A 17,512-nucleotide genomic window follows, 5' to 3' on the forward strand; every position below is an offset into this window, starting at 1 on the left:
TATCCCCCCACCCCTTGCAAAAAAATGCTCCAGGATTAACTCGGTGGACTTTATGTTTATATATTTTCTCCTCTCTTATGGTTTCCTATAACCGTGCTGGTCTTGAAGACTGTGCTTCAGTTTGTTTAAAGCTACAAAGCTTACTCACCTCCATAAAAAGCATCAAAAGTACAGTGCGGACAACCTGCCTTATCTGTAGTGAATTGGCTTCTTTCTCCCAAGCTCTGATCTGGAAACACTAGACAGTGCTTTTTATTTTATCTGATATTTGGTTTACAAGCGCTGCTATTTCTGTCTAGTCAATTTTTGATCATAAGTCAAGTTTCCTTATATGCCCTTTCCCTTTAGAAGCCCTTTGAAAAGGGAATCACTGGGTGAACTTAGAAAACCTATAAAACAGTGAGGTATTGCTTCTTGGGATTAGTTGTTTTTATACAAGCAATTAATTCAGTATGCCTGGTTGTTAGCTGTTGTGAATCTGAATTAACTCCATTGAAATTAATAACAAGGTCATTCTTTAGCAGCTAAGGGTGATGAAAAGGTGTTACGCTATTGCTGCCTTTAATATACGCTCTGCACCTGTGTGTTACCTTTGCAGATTCTGAAAATGTTTTTAAACCTTATCAGCAATATGAACTTTAGACTGAGCTGCAATGGAGTTACTTTCATTTAAGACTGTTAAAGGTCTTTGTGATGAGCTGGGTGTGCGCGTGGTTAGTTACGAAAGCTCAGTGAGTGTGCATTTGTGAAGATATGAGAGTCTGGTTATGTATCTCACATTACACAGGAGTCAGGAACACTACACATAAGGTAAAATATGACAATTTTTATTTTATAGGAGGAACTCGGGATCTTGTTTATCTTTAGAATGTGAGTGTCCTGAATTTGAAGTGCTGCTGCAGGTCATACATATGCACCTATTTAGTCTTAGACCACTTAGCTCTGATTTCTATAATAGAATTGCTGTGTGCTGCTTACTGTGGCCCAATTGCCTGTTTATTTTCTCAGGATGAAAAAATTGCTTTTGTTGTATGTACTTTGCTGTTGGTGCCAGATCTGGAGTTTAGTGCTTGCTTGTGTATGCATTCAGTAGTTCTGCCTATCTTTATTTCATACTCAGGCTATCAGTTGTGACACTCTTTCAGATAATCCCTGCCTGACTCTTAAACACTTGGTTATTGTTTGAAATAATTGATGGAAGATAAAATTTTAATATCCAGACTGAAATCAGCACTTTGGGTCTGTTAAGGCCTTAACCTTGTTTGTATGCGCATCCCTTTGCTTACTGGTGTGCAGTGCAGAAAACCTTACGGTACAGTTAATGAATAGTTAATTCGGTTATAGTGATTTAAGTGGAAAAAATGGTCTCCGAATTAGAAGATAAGATGTGATATCATTATCATCCAGATTAAATAAATTGTCTGCTCTTCAAGGCCTTCAGCTTTAGACAGGAAAGCATATCCGAATTTGCTCATGTAAAGATCCAGACTTATTTACCTAACAGCTTACAAGTCAACATGATTAGAAATGAGTTTTAGAAAGGGGATTTAGTTGTTTAAAAACTTATAATAATATTTCAGTTAGGTTCTGATAAAGTCTTTTGTTGCGTCTTCTTTCTTCCTTCCTTCCAAGGGCCACCATCTTTAAGAGAAGTTGTCCGAGTCTGTTTTTAGTTACTCAAGGGATTTTCTTTCTTCTCATTGTAAGCAACAAGACTTAGATTGGAAGTCAAACATTTATTTGAATTTTTATAGACTCTTATGCTGTGTGGCTAGTTACTTTTCCCTCAGAAATGTGGCAAAATGGAAGTCTGTTAACTTGTAGCATCACCTTTGAAGTTCGTTAAATAAGGGATTGGCATGTTTCTTTTTCTCATTGGAGACAAGCAATGTTCTGTACTGGATTTAAAAAAAAAGTCTCTGATTGAAGTGCATCAGAAAGAGCATTGTTAGGCTGTTTATAATCTTTCTTAAATTTTTTTTTTCAGTCATCTTGAAGAAAAAACGCAGTGGGAGCATCCTAAATCTGGAAAGAGGAAACGTGTTGCAGGAGGTTTGTGTTAAGCTTTTGTAATGTAGTGAGATTATGTTACAAGCAACAGTCAGAGTCTTTGCAGGAACTAGATTTCACCTTGATCTCCTTAGTTAGCCCTAGGCACATAGTTAAACCCAGCTTGCAAAGTGTAGCTGATTTCAGTGGGGCTTTACCCATGTCTGTGTACAGTGATCAGTTTGCAGATTTATGACTTTCCTGTAGTGCTGCATAAAGCCAAAGTACCAATTCCAGGATAAAGGGTTTCTTTTACTGTCGCTTATAAAGCACAGCCGCAGGGTGGAATTCGTGGACTAGATTATGATGTCTCAATATCCATCAGATAGTATTTATAGTTGGATTATATTCCTTGTAACTACCCATCAAAGAGTAGCACAATGGGAAGTTCTGTTAATTCCCATCTTACTCATTTTTCCTAACCCTGTTGAACCTCTGTGTCAGGACAGGAGAGAGCGTGGGGTTGCAGGATTCTTCCAATGGCATATGACTTGTTCAGGATCTTGCCTTAAATTAGATCTTCCCAGAAGTTTTTCCTATGGTGTACTTGGGGGTATTTCTGAAAAGAAGAAAAATGGAGCTGATTAACTTAGGTTACTCTACCTAATCTGAGCTGGAGAGTGATTTTGGAGAAAATAAATCTTTGTTAATATGATTTTAGATAGCTTAACCAATGGTATATTTGAGGAGAAAGCTTAACTGAATGTGAAGAAAAACATGGACAGCAAAGGAAATTGTTACATCTGCAGGGCTTTGTGTAAAAGGATAAATGGTGAAAATTTTTAACATTTTAAATAAGATGATACTACATGGATATTAGTAATACAGAAGTTACTGTTATATTCTGTTTGGATCATGGAAACAGAAGTGGATATTATAGAAGGGTATGCCAGGTATTAGACAGCTGACTTTTTTTGATTGCCTTCTTTATTTGTCTTACTCTGGCAAAGAATTAAAGCTCTTAAGGAAAGACTATTGATGAGACATACTACTTTTGGCATTAGTAATGTGAGTATAACTGATTGGGATTTTCTCAGTAGATCTTGAGTCATCTATAATACAATACTTTTCAGACAGACTTAAAAATACTGGGAATGCTATCTGTTACGTACTTCCTTAGGATGTTCTACAAAAAGACTTATTTTCTAAAATATTGTTATTTTTGTTCTCTTACCTGCCCTTCCAACCTTGATTTAATGTATCCCATCCCTATTTCAGTGTTCTGGTCTTCCAGCTTTTGGTATGTGATTTATATAACTTTTCCTGTGTTGTTTCCTTCAGTATTTTGTCTGTTTCCTTTATCAAGGTAGATATTGAACTGCGTGGAGTGTAAAGATTTGTCTATGTGATGTACTAGGAAGCAGGGCCACGTTTTGTTGCTTTGTGCTGTAACATGAACTAATCCTCAAAAGAATTTTTAGAGTGTCTTTATGATTAATAGGCTGGTCCTTACAGTTATGCCAGATGTCTTTTATATGGTGCTTTTAGTAGAGAGCAATGGCATGGTGATTAGGGAAGCAGTCCTCCTTTCAAGTTCCAATATTCAAATGCAGCAAGTAGTACCTATAGAAATAGTGCAGACGTTTGTCAACTTTTTTCTGAGAAATCACTTAAACCTCAAATCTGACTGTGCTTGAACGCCTGCAAAAAAAGACATTTTATCTGTGTCTTCTAGGACTTCCATATGGATGGGAGCAGGAGACTGATGAAAGTGGACAAGTCTATTTTGTGGAGTAAGTATGTGAAAATGTACGATATGGGCAAGTAGATGGGCCAACTATATTACACATTTTGTAGCCTTTTTGAGTTGTGACACTGTGATAATATCAGCTAATATTACAAAGAAACTCATAAGCAAAACACTAGAATTCAAGTGTAAATTTTGCAGATATAATAATGTCTAAACACCCACTTGTAGTTTATTGAATTCCTTGACATGCATAGAAATACTATTTGGGTGAGAGATTAGTGACTTACATGTAAACATCTTCAAAATGTCGACTGTCTTCAGGCAGTGTTTATGTAGGTTCATTTTGTTTATGTAACTTCACATATAAACGCTGCATGTATAACTTTAAAAGTTATCCAGAACTCTACGGTTGCTTATTAACATTGCAATAGAGCTTAAAAGATACAAGGTGAAAACAAAATTGATACAGCACTGACTGATTTGCAATCTAAAGCACAGAAAGAAAAGAGGGCAAAGATTGAACTAGAAGAGATTTTTAGAAAACTAAGGGAGGAGGGAGTTCACAGAAGCAGAAAGATGTTTCTGGAAACATTTCTTTTCTGTATGGGAACATTTCCTTTCTGTATCTTTTCAATTAAAAGGTCGAAATTGGATGATTACCTCAAACTGAATTGTCAAAATGAAGAATATTCACAGTCCAAAATTAAGTGTAGCATCTCTGTCCTGTAAATAAGGATTGAAGACTGAAAATTGCTGCAAAGTGTCTCTTTCTAGAAATTTTCTGAAGAAAACTAAAATTCTGTTATGGGAGCATCAGCCTGACCCAAATTATGCCACTTGCTAAGCTGATTTGAAGCTATTTGTTTTCAGTTTCAGAAGGATACTGAACTACATTTCTTACCAGTATCTTGCTTCAAGAGAGTGGTACAAGCCCCTTTCTTAGAGCTCCTTAGAGAATATGATCTTCCCTAATGCAATGCAGATTTTCCTGTGTCAGAATTCCGCTTTATATATAAGGGGCTCATATGAATTTCAGAATGGGGTTGTGAAGTACTTGAATACAAATCTTAATGAATACTATCACAATTGGAAAAATGATTGATAAATAAGTAATCCAGATCATTTTAGCAAAATTGAGAGAAAGAATTGATTTTTGGGAATTTAAATAATCCACTGGAATTGTATGCAATAGTGGTTGAAATAGAACATTTAAAGTCTAAATGAGGAGTGCAGAGGGTCAAAACAATTGAATTTTTGTGTTCTTTTACAGCCACATAAACAAAAGGACTACTTACCTTGACCCAAGATTGGCATTTACAGTTGAAGATAATCCAGTAAAACCTACTACTAGACAAAAATATGATGGAAACACTACTGCAATGGAAATACTTCAGGGTCGTGACTTGAGTGGAAAAGTGGTTATAATCACTGGAGCAAATTCAGGAATAGGTAGGTTAACATTACACATAAGGTAAAATATGATGATTTTTATCTTACAGGCAACTCTCACATAATGAGTTGTTTCTAGATCTGTACTTGTAGAATTGAAGCGTGTTCAATATAGAGGTTCTTATAGAACCTTGAGCTAGGAAACTTTGTTCATGTCCATGTACTACTATTTTAAAAACATGGAGAAAGTGGAGCCCAGAGGATAGCCATAGAAATAACATCAAGTTTTGAAACAACAGATCTTGTTTAGAAAATACAGATAGAGGTATTTTACATTGTAGAAATATGTAAAAGCCTGCTGTGGAGGGGAATGGAATAATATCTTTTTGTGACCTTGGTGGTTAGGACAGGGAAGAAGGCTTGTATTGCTGCAAGAGTGTTCAGATAAAGCGTTCAGAAAAACTTCCTAATGGCAACAGGTAAACGTGGGAAAAGATTTCACAAGTAGGCTATGGAATCCTCCTATCTGAAAGTATTTACAAGTCATTTTGATGATGAACTTGTGGCTGAATGGCATGATTGATGCTGCTTTGGGGCCAAAAATTGTGTTGATGTCCTTTTGAAATTGCTTTTAATTGCATTTTCTACGATAGTTTCAAGCTGGTTCATAAAAATCCTTGTAGACACTTATCTAGTCAAGGTATCTGTTACATAATGTTATTTCCATAACTAGTGAGTAGTTGAGTGGTGTTAGCTGCTTTTGTTTCGTTTTTATAATGAAGCTTTGGTGCTTAGGGGCTTTGCTGCTCTTCTTCTCGGAAGACAGGATTTCTTCTCCAATTTAATTTGTTAGGGTGTTTGAATTTTCTTTCTGCAAAGTGCACAGGATAGCTGTTTTCTATTTCTATGGCCTAAATCCAGGAAGGAGCCACAAATATTAAAATGCAGGTGTGATTTGGTGTCAGATTTGAACTTTTCTGGCAAACCATGGGATCTACCTAAATGATAAATAATTGTTAATCTTTGTTCCATTTATTGTTTGTAGTTTTACCTTGTGGAGGAACTTCATTAATACTGAAATAGTCCTTATGCAGATTATAATTTGGTCTCTTTTAAGAGCAGGATCTTAACTTAAATGTGTCTGTGAGGATGTTGGAAGAGCCTGAAGATTATCTGTGCAATGGGTTAATAGCAGGACTTATCACAGAGTTATCTTGGTCTTTACCCCTTAATTATTTGAAGGGAAGTGTTATCTAACAGGAGTCAGATAAAAAATTTAGAGCTTTATTGTAGCTTACAATTTTATGCCTTATCAGCACATGTTCTGCAACCATTGCTTGATATGCTACTATAGATTGGTATTGCAGTTAGTGTAGCAAGTGCACTTATCTGCCTCAATGAGGAATTAGTTTTTGTTTTCCAGTGAGCTTTACATTCCAGATTTTTAGTACAGCATGTCTTTAAGTTGCATCCAGCAGTAGAATTCACCCTGTATGCAACTGTTCAGTCTCAGAACACTTAAGAATTGCCTGGGCTCAAATATGATTTGCCTTCAGCAAGGGCTACCTTGAGCTACCAGACTTGCTGAATGAAAGTGTTTCATATACAGTGAAAGATTAATCCAAGATGTATGATGCTTTTGTCAAAATTTCTTTTTTCGTATTTCCCCCTTAGTTTATAATCTGTGTTAGTCAGAAGGAAACAGACATGTCTTTGCACCAGATCTTTGTCGCCTGTGACTACTCACTATAAGAACAAGCTATTACGTGTCAAGAGCATCTGAAATGACAGAGGACTGCCATTTATTGGTAGCTGTTTGAGCAAACTAATCAGCTGTCTGGGTAGTGTATGTGCTACAGTGTTGGCTTGGTCTTTTCTTCTCTCTAATGTTACAAAACATATGCTTTGGAGCGTGTGTGTAAATTTATGTATAGTTCAACTGTACATAAAACTTTTTGGTCTCTATTAGTAGGTGAGGGCAGGATATCACCTCTGGTCACAAGTGTACTGATGACAGCTGCAGCGTTAGTGAGATAAGGCTTGGGCCTCTGCAGCAACAAAAGGTTAGGACATAAGGAGTCCCAAACTACCGAGCTGATGTAGGAAGGGCATGTGGTTAAGATCGTGTTATGACCTGTGTAACTCAAAACTCTTGTACGTACCATGTTGCATTTAATATCGCTATTGTCCCAGGCTCTGCACCTGATATTATTGCCCCATTGCCATAGAGCAAGGATTATGGAGAAAGCAGTTCTAGGATTTAGGCTTCTTATGTAGTCTGCCTTCTTTTTTTCCTAAGTCTAAACTAGCTCTCAGACTGCAGAGAAGGGAGGCAGTTTGAGAAAGGTCTACCAGAAGTCATACCTAGCACAAGTCTGTTTGGAGGAAAAACAAGGTTCAAATGCCTTGGTGTTGTGTGAAGGGAGCACTCGCCTTTTTGGCTTTGCTAATAGTGTTCTTGTCCAATTAATTTTGACATATTTGGCAAAATTTGAAGTTTTGTTGAAACTGAATTGTCAGAGTAATTAAAATATGAGCCTTAGCTTAACTCTGAACCATGCTTTGTAACTCTTGGCAAAATGCTGTGAATGTGTCTGTGTTGTATAATGGATCACAGTGTAGCGATCCCTATGAGTTTTAGTACGTCTACACAGTTCTTTGGTTCTCCATGTGGAAATACTAATTAGCTAGCTCAAGCAGAGCACTTCCAGTTTTGGAGCTTATTCTCAGTTAGCTTGGAAGTTCTGTGTTGTGCTCCATTTTGTACTGTAGACCTTCCTTTTTAATCTCTCCAACATACACAAAGAGTTTTTCCCCCTCCCTGAATATTTTGAAGAGTAAGCAATTACGGTTTTTTCAGAACACTAACATGCTCTAAGTGGGAAGTGTAAATATTTTCAAGGAAATATTGCTGAGGAAAAAATGCTGTTCATTAAGCAGAAAGTGATTAAAACAAAATGGCTTACTTGTTGTTTATTTGCACCTAATAATGTAAAAAAAAATCACTGAGTAAGCTGTTTCATTATTGTCAAAACTCATTTCAAAGGTGTATTTGAAACTGATTTTATAGTCTCTGTAAGTGGGTCTTTTACATATGTTGGTGAGAAATTTTTAGTTTCAAGATGGGTAGAAAAATATCAAGATATAAGTGGTTAGACAGCAGTCTATCAAAATGCAGAAAAATGCATTTTGAATTACCGTGTAGCTGGATGCCCAAAACAAAGTTTGGAAAATGAGGATCCCTTTAAAGACAGATGAACATAGAAATGATTTTATTTTTTTAATTAATCCAAATGCACTGCTTTGAAAACTTTGAATTAGATCAACAGATTATGGAATGATATTTCAACTGACTTAATTTGTGAACCGAAGAAAAGGAATCCAATGTAGCTTGCAGGAAATTTTTTTTCTTTTAGGGGTTGAAAAATCTCCCCATCTTCTGAAAATAGAGAGGCTTACTTGATTATTGTGAAAAGCACTGAATGCTTCAGCAGAGGTAGGATTTTAATGGCATCACACATACTGGCTTTTCAGATATTAATTTATTGCCATTAACTTCTCTATCATTTCTGTAAAATAGGATGATGCTCTCTACTCTGTGATGGTTCTGGATAGATCTCAAAATCTGTTCAGTTCATAGTTCTATTACTTTATGCTAATATAAAATTATGAAGAATTCAGGCAGTCTATTTCAGAGAACTGGATGTGGAAACAAAGTGGTGCATTCTATAACTCTGTCTGATATTTTCTTCCTAGTTAGGTCCTTTCTAATGTTTAGCTTCTGATGCACAGCTAGCCATGTTTCTCTCTTTGCTTCCATTTATTCCTATTCAGTAAGGAATAGGAATATGGACAGTAAGAACTGCCTAGATCACATATGCACTTTCTTAACTTAGTCCTTAAAATTGGTGCAAAAACTATTTATGTATTTAATTTTTTTAGTACTTTTTTGAGCACTTCATTAGTTTTCATTAGCAGCTTGGAAAATGTTAATGAATTGTTCATCTCTTAACATATAAAGTGATACTACTTAAAAAGTGAAAAGTTTTCTGAACATTAGTTAGGCTACAGAGAAGGTGCTTCTCTAGTCTGTGCTGTCTTTTTTGTATGAACAAATCATACTTTATAATTTTTCCACTAGAGGGCTGTGTTGCTCTTTGAAAATGTTAAACAAAGACTTGGTGTTTTTTTTCCTGTTTTTGGTACTAGCCCCTAGAATTTTGTTGTTTGTGTATTCTTAATTATTAGTGCTAGGACTCAAAACTTTAAAAAGCCTGTTATCTGTTTCTCTAGGTTCTGTTTTGTAAAAAGATGATATATTTTCAGCTGTACTTGTAAGCAGTCTTCTCAAATCTGACATTTTTTGAATATTATTTCTTTTTAATATGGGGGAGACAGTAGTGTAGCTAATGTGATTTTGTATGAGTTACATGAATATTGCTATCTGTTCTTTAAGGTTCACATAGCTATGTGACCTTGAAACTGTATGTCTGTGAGCTTTATTTTCTGTGCTGGGTGCAGTTGCATCTAACCTATTGTGACTGCTAGAGTATGCATGAGCAGTAAAATGTATGTTCCGTGCAGTCAGGCAGATTCCACAAAGTATTTTTTTTTTTTTAATTCATTTCCAAGATTTTATCACAATGCTGTATTAATCACAATCAACCTACTGCTCAAACTACAAGTCTAATTTTTCTGCTATATGAAGGTCAGAAGAAGTGTTTTAAATGCTTTTATAAGGGATGCTTGGATCAAACACAGATTGTCTCAAGAAAATGAAAAACATTTGGCTTTGAGCAGCTTAATTTGTTCAAATACTGAAGAAAATCCAGAAACTTTAACCATAATGTGAGTTGCTGTACTACTCTTTTTTGATTATGCTTTACAGGAGATATCACAACTTTATAATCATGGAGATATTTTTAGGTTGTTTCTTCAAAACTATTGTCTGTTAATGTTTTGGTTAAATGGAGTTCTATTTTATCTGATATTTTTATTGCTGTGTAATGTAAAAATCTCAATGAGGAGAAAAGTTGGATAGTAGGTACTGCTAATCAGTACTTAAAAGATGAGTCAGCGTTCCAGTGTTCTCTAACTTTGTGTATGCTTCTGGTGTGAGAAGTTATTGTGTCTTTTATTTCTTGTATTCAGTATTAGCAAGTGCTGTCATACTGATGCCAAATGTTGGAAAATGTGCTTATAATTTATTAGAATTCAACATCTGTTTTATGACTTAACAAGCTGTTTTGGATAGCTGTCCCTCTAATTCATAAATGATAAACACACGAGTTTTTCAGCTTTATTCCTCTCCCACAGCTTTTTTTTTTCTCCTGACGAATCTGTTGGTGTATTTTGCTTAGGTGCGGAAGGCTGGCTTGACATAGTTAATAATAAAAAGTAGTTACTGCAAAACTTCTGCAAGTCAGATCGTAGCATAGCACTTAGGTTTTTAAAAAATGGTTAGTAAATTTCAGGAGAAGATGCCATCCTTTACTCAAACTTGCTTTTACAAACAAAGGAAATGCAAAGCACCGTAATCTTTCTTCACCACTAAAATACAGTTAGCAGCTGTGTTCTTTTGTCCTTCCTTTTAAATTGACTTATGCTACACTTACTGCTGACTTAAATTGCCTTACACAAATGTAACCAATACTTGAGGATCAGGTATATGAAATCAGGGAAATGGATTCAGTTATGCTTAAAACAGAGGTTTGGCTTTATCGGAACTGAGCTGTAATAGTCTATATTCCCACTATCAGATATCGTAGTTGATTGCAGTGAGGGCTTGTATGTATACACAAACATAACTGAACATTGTGAAACTGGAGAAGGTAACGTTTTGACAATAGGTAACTTGATAATTTACTCAGTATTATTCATCATAGTAACATGTAGATGATTAGATTTTGTTCACACATGGTGGTGCTTTTGTGATAAATACAAACTACGTAGCTCTGCAATTTATCATGTGCCTTTCACTGCATCACCTGCACCTAATTCAGAAATCTCCCTCATATGAGACATTATTTGAACACTACACATCTGTGAGCAATGTAGAATGGCTACCCCTCTTAAATCATTCTGCTTTGAAAATACTAGAAATTTTTGTCTCTTTTTCTGGAAAAGTAATGGTAAGGTTTCAGCAATCTGGGATGTAGGAGTGTTGATTCCTGGACCAATGACATCAAAGATCTGATACCATCAGAGTGGGAATAGAACTTTTAAAGCATTGGAAAGCTCTTCACAAAGCACATGGTGGTTACATTAATTCAGGAAGGCCTTAAGATATTTGATTTTTCTATCATAATTCTATTGTACAAAAAATGTTGTTTTCAGTAGTTTTTTACCCTTGTTTTGTTTATCAAACTATAACTATGTTAAAACTATACGTTTTAGTTAAGGCTGTAATTAAATGATACAATGCATGTGGACAGACTGCTATTTTTGTTCGCTTTCGTACTTCATGCAGGTAGAAGCTGATGAAAGTTTTATTGACATGATACTGTTTAATTTCAAAATTTATGAATTCCACAAATTTATTTTTCTATGTACCGTAATACTGTTTGAGCATTTTCTGTATTAGCATTGTTCTGGATCTAGATTTAAGAAGTGTTGTTAAAGGCAAATGTGGTTAACTGTTGTTGCATTTCTTATGCCAAATGAGTAAGAGCTATATACTGCCCATAAGAGGAGGAAAATTAAGCTTTTATAGATTTTTCTTTAAATTTACTGTGAAGACCCTTTAAGGCCCCCAATACATGCTGGTTAGCTTTCACCAATATGCTTTAAAGTTACTGGCAATGTGGAGAGATGAAAAGGAACACCTATATTTTGTAAGAAATCAAAAATTGACTGTTCTGTACCTGCAGAGAATAAGATTTTGTGAATATGGGAGCCATCCTAGTCACACAAGTTCCTGAGATTATTTGTGGACGACGGAGCTTTTTTACTGAGGCTGGCTTTATCAGTCTTCACACAAAGAAGGTAACATTTGCTGAATCCTAATTAGACCAGTGAATGGTCTCATTTGAGTCAAACACAGATCATATGGGAGGAATAAAACAGGCCCTTGCAAATACCATTGAGGACTCTCATGTTAATGGTATTAGTCCGACAATCTTAAATATGCTCATTGTCTTTCACTGTACTGCATGGAATTTAGAGGACTAAGCCCACAGATGTTTGTTTGAATCTGTCAATAAGGAATTGTTCAACTCTATTTTAGAGCAGGATCACCTCTTCTCCTTTAAAATACGTGTATATTTTTCTTTGAAAGCACAAGGCTTACTTTCTAATTTCTCTATTCTATTTCCAGATGAGATAATATTTAAAGATTATACAACCGGCAGAACTTCTGCAAATGAACTGCTCAAGATACTACTTGTTTCAGATTCACTTTATGATTTCTTGTATGGTTTTGGAATTTTTCTTATGCTGTAGTGTCAGAATTTTGCCAATCTTTAAAAATCCAATCTTTTTTTGTTAGATAGTTTGTGTTAGAAGAACTAATCTCTAAGGGAAAATACATCTCTATGGTTTTGGTCTGTAGTGTTATTTTTGAGTTCTGGTCACATGCTAACTTCGTACAAAGATCTCTAAATGTAAACCTCTTTTGTATGTTTTGTAGTGCAAGGATATTATGTAGTGCATAAATGGCAAGGAGGTTTGCTTTGCAGTAGTTGCCTATGATTTTCATCCCTTTCTCATGAGAGCAGAAAAAAGAGGTGGGACAAGTGGGAGCAAACTTGCGGCAATAGTTCTTGAGTAGTCTTGTACTGATAACTAGATAATTTCCCAATTTGATGCAAAGAGCTCATCCTTTGAAACAAAGTTAGCTTTTATAAATGCCTGAATTCCACTGGATTATTAAGTTGAAACCTTTGCCCATTTCTATTACGAAGAATTTTTCTAGGTGTTTCTGCTATAGCTGGATGCCTAGAGAGAAGGGAAGCAGTAGGGTTTTAGTGAGGAGATGCATCTGATGTCTTTGTTGGGAAACTCCTTGCATAACCAGTGTAACTTCTTGTGGTAAGAGAACTCTTATAGCCTTTGCATGGTTGTATGTTTTCATGCTGGAAGTGTTTCATATGTGAAGGATTGAAGTGGATATTATTTATGGAAGTTTGGGTTCTAAGCTTAATGTGAGGCAGACAGAAAGACTAGCAGATGTAAACCTTAGATTATTTAGTTTCTTGACCAAGTCCTAGCTGTCCCAGAGATTCTTTTCATTGGATAACTGTGTATTTATTGGGCTTTCAAAAACATGAGTTGTTCCTTAATGAATGCACTTTATTTTTTGTGAATTCTAAGCTCCTTCTACTGAGTGTTTCACTACTATAAGAAGCACAGTATATTAACTGAAAAAAGGACTGCTGGCATGGGTGCAGCTAGCGTGTGAATGCTTTGCCCTAGTAGGATAAAATCACCTCTCATGAGAAAAATAAGTTACCCAATAAAAGCATAGTTTTGCAGATGTAACTTTTACAGTAGGATCTTCTGCCAGCACAGCTGTGTTGTTTAGGGACTGTACTTTTGCCATCCTTGGCCAACAAAACAGTGGCAATGAAAGTTAATAGCGTTTCTTGCTTATAAGCCCTCTTAAATGGGATTTGAGTGGGGAGGATGGGGGGGGAGCATCCTTTAGCTTAATACGGTTCACTGTTGGACATGCAGCTGTGTTCTTTTTAGTTTCATATTGTTACTCTGATTTCAACAGATCTGATTAATTCTGTCGATGAAAACTACTTCGTTTAATGCAGAATTCATGGGAAAAATAATACAGAAAAATTAAAGGGTATATTTTTAAATTAGTGATTCTCATGTGTGGGCCAAACTCGGTATAAATTATCCTAAACCACATAAATCCCCCTACTATAAAGTGTCAGTGTCTGTATAGGAGTTTTGTTGCTGATTGTTTGTTACTTAAACGCATTTTAAAAATACAAACTTACACTTTTGTAACTTTTTCAGGCATTTTCCTCATGGAAGTTCAAAGCTTTATAGCAGGCAAGAATGTTGTTGTACCCAAATTTTAGGGGAATGGGAGTACAACTCCAGAAGAGGCTGGATCTTGAAAAGCAGTGTATTTTTGGCCAGAGTACGCTGTGTGGGTAGTCAGCATACCAAAGCACTGTTTAGGGAGGGCTTTGAGGGAAAATGCCTGTGTTGATGGAACTTCTGACTCGTTCTTTTGCTGGATGTTAGTAGCTGTCGGTCATGGACTTGTACTGATGTATTTTGAAAAACTGAACAACTGCAAAAAGCTGTAACTTTTCAAACTTTGAATAGTCTTAACAGAGAAGAGGGCTCTCTTTGTGGCTTTAATTTACATTGCTGTTTCTTGGAGTTTTTACAATAGAACATAGTGATACAGTGTTTCATGAGTGCCATCACTCTGTTTACTCTGGCTTAATATTATTAAATGGGTATTGCTCTATTTTACATAAGGCACCTACTGTCTACTTGTTACATATTGTAAATAGAAAGGTCCTCTTGGACCTTACTTTTCTTATTGAGTAAGCTGGAAATGGTGTCAGATCTTCATATTGCTTTTTCATGTCCATTTTGATGAATCTATTTATTACTTCTGTAATGAGGAGTACACATGGTTGGTTAGCCAAGTTATTGAACTTCATCAGCCTTGGCTGAAATTCACAACGCATGTGAAACTTGTTGTAACATGTAAGAAATTACATCTGGTCTAAAAGGTTCAATAATGATTACTCCTTGTAATAGAATCTTTTCAAAAAGGATGGAGTTTAGCTACATGCCCGCACTGTACTTTCTGGTATTTATTTTACACTGGAATAATGTATCTGTAGAACAGGAGCGTTTGTGTATGATGCACGGTTTCTCACCTGTTATGTAACAGTTAAGATTTCTCCATGGAACTTAAAATAACTCTATTGCTTTTCTAAATGTCTTCTGAAATATTTAACTTAGGGAAGGTTTTTCTCATTATAAACAAAGTTATAATTTTGTATGCTTCATAGCCCAGAGATGAAAAGAACTTTTGCATGATTCAATCTCTCTCTCTTACACCACAAAACTACATGAGCCTTGTGTCTTCGTGTTTTGAAAGCCGATTGCACTGCAAGTATTGTTTGAATAATCTTAGCTGTACATTTGCATTTTTTTTAGAATGCTTGTAGATGGTGGGGACAGAAGAGGTTGCTAAGTGAATACTGTTTTCTAATGACAATATCTTGTGAGGCATCTAGTGACTCTTTTCTGGATACTGTCAACTCTAGTTACAGCATTTACCTGTGCACTAATGGATATGTTCGTTTTAGCTTATCACCTGAAAAATTCTTAGTATCAATACCTATGCTGAGCTGTAAGGTCACAAGAAGAAAGGCTTTCAGCATCTTGTGTCTCTTTTGAGCTCTTCAAAATTGATTGTGACAGGGATTTATAAGCTTTAGAAACTCAAATCTGAAACAGTAAATCCCCACTGAAGAGGTAGTGAAAGGAAGCAGATAAGAAGTTGGGATGATAAAGCCTGAAATCCTGACCTCATAGAAGTCGGTAGCAAAGCTCCTATTAAAATTAGCGAGACCAGAATTTCACCCAAATTACAGAATGTGAAGAGAATGGTACTGTGAGGGAGATCCTGATGTTACATCCATCCTAAAGTCTAAGATAGGGAAACATTTCGAAAAGGCAGTGTGTGACTTGAGACATTTGCTGCATTCACTTTCATCTCTCTTAATTCCTGTTTTTTACAGGATCTAGCTAGGAGGATCCCAAAAAACAAAAGTGGTTTCATCTTCTCCAGCATGTTTTATAAATTAATGGTATTTGCAGTTTGTGGTTCTGTTATTTACCACACCCTGAGTCTTGTTCTTTAAATAACTCCTTTGCAGTCATTTTTTATTTTTCTTCTGGAAGTGAAAGATAATTTTTTCCCCTCCCTTTTCCATTTCTTCTATAGGCTTTTCTTTTTAAAATGTGAGATCTTTGTAGCCCTCTGTTCAGCTGCATAGCCTCAGTCTTAGTTTCTGTGTTCATATAACTTTTAGCTGGCTTCGATTTCTTACTGGACTTCTACTCAGTGGCTTTTAGAATTTTCTTTATCCTTTCAGATAAATTCCTCTGAACTGACTTTATATTAAACAAACACATTCAGATTTCAGTATTTTACATTTCCTCTGTTCTCTAAGCTCCTGTTCTTTCTTAGTGTCCCCTTTATACTAACGAAAAAGTAAAGTTAAATTATCTGGCTGTTATTCTACTTTCTGCATAGTAGTATCTGTGTGAACAAGGACTGTCACAGATCAGTTTTGGATATATTTATTTAAAATCTTCCACATGTACTTTGGTCTGAGGTTGAGAGACATGAGTGTTGCTTAGAAATTCTCCCCACCCCCTCAATCCCAGTATGCTTTTTTTGTAGGAAAGTATGGTGGTTGCCTCCTCATTATTTATTCTTTATCCAAACAGTTTATAGCATATTCTTTAATTGGGGTTCCTTTATTTTTGATATCTAAAAGCTCAAATTCATGAAATTTGTGGGGCATTTTCTTCTTGTGATTAGTCAAAAAGCTGTCTTTGTGTAAGAAATCCCCGAGTGTTTAGAAGTTTGCTAACAGGTTCTCTAATCCAAGACAATCAAATTAATGAAAACATTAGTATATTGTGTATTCAGAGATCCAGGAGCCATGAAAGGTTCTGTTTCTAATCTTCTGCCATTGGCTATCATGAGCAATATGTCTTGTTTCTGTACATTTGTGTTTTCCAGACATTAGCTATGCTACTTAGGTTTTTGGGAAATGTATGATTACCCTTGCTTTATGGATGGAGCAGCGTATGGCTACAGGTATTGACCTAAGTTTATGGGTTGTATCCGTGTCTATATTCCAATTTAAAATGGGATTTCGATTCTTCTGTTACTGGATAAAAAGAATACTCAATTGAGAACCAGTAAAATCCTTTAGCAGAAAGAATAATTAAGATATAGTAGAGTAGAAATTAAGGCAGCTAGAAATGAGTAAAGAAAGCTTTTTCAAGAAGGACTTCTACTTGCTCGGGTCTGTGTCCAGCCATAAGCAGTTGAAGCTTATTTGGACTGAAGCTAAATTTGGACTATTTTGTGCTTTATGGAAATATGCAATGAATGAAGACTACATGAAAATGCGTGGCCTATTCGGCAGCACATTTTTGGAATCCTGAGTGAATGAAAGTTGTGATATAACTTTGGGAGAAGATCTCTTTTATTGTATCCCTTTCTGAATCTAATCTGCGGTGAAAGGAAGAGAGCCGTAAGCTTTCTGTTCTTCATATATGAAATTTTAAACACTTATCTCTGGGAAAACAAAATGATCTTTTTGTATCTAGAATGCAAGTCAAATGGATGCCTCATAATCATGTGTGGTGTAATTTGAG

At 35.7% G+C, this 17,512-nt stretch overlaps 1 protein-coding gene across 7 annotated transcripts in view; it reads left to right on the top strand.

The window, feature by feature from the left end:
• WWOX (WW domain containing oxidoreductase) overlaps positions 1-17,512 on the top strand; it is a 509,240-nt gene that overhangs the window by 851 nt on the left and 490,877 nt on the right. For all 7 annotated transcript variants that reach the window (XR_010391474.1, XM_026107625.2, XM_064519731.1 and 4 more), the window contains exons 2-4: positions 1,988-2,052; positions 3,725-3,782; positions 5,010-5,188. Coding sequence is in view for 6 of the 7 variants with exons in the window: in XM_026107625.2 (XP_025963410.1) it covers positions 1,988-2,052; positions 3,725-3,782; positions 5,010-5,188 (302 nt within the window). In the remaining variant the exon portion in view is untranslated. The remainder of the gene's footprint in view (positions 1-1,987; positions 2,053-3,724; positions 3,783-5,009; positions 5,189-17,512) is intronic.

This window comes from Dromaius novaehollandiae, chromosome 13 (genome assembly GCF_036370855.1).
Source record: "Dromaius novaehollandiae isolate bDroNov1 chromosome 13, bDroNov1.hap1, whole genome shotgun sequence".
NCBI lineage: Eukaryota > Metazoa > Chordata > Aves > Casuariiformes > Dromaiidae > Dromaius > Dromaius novaehollandiae.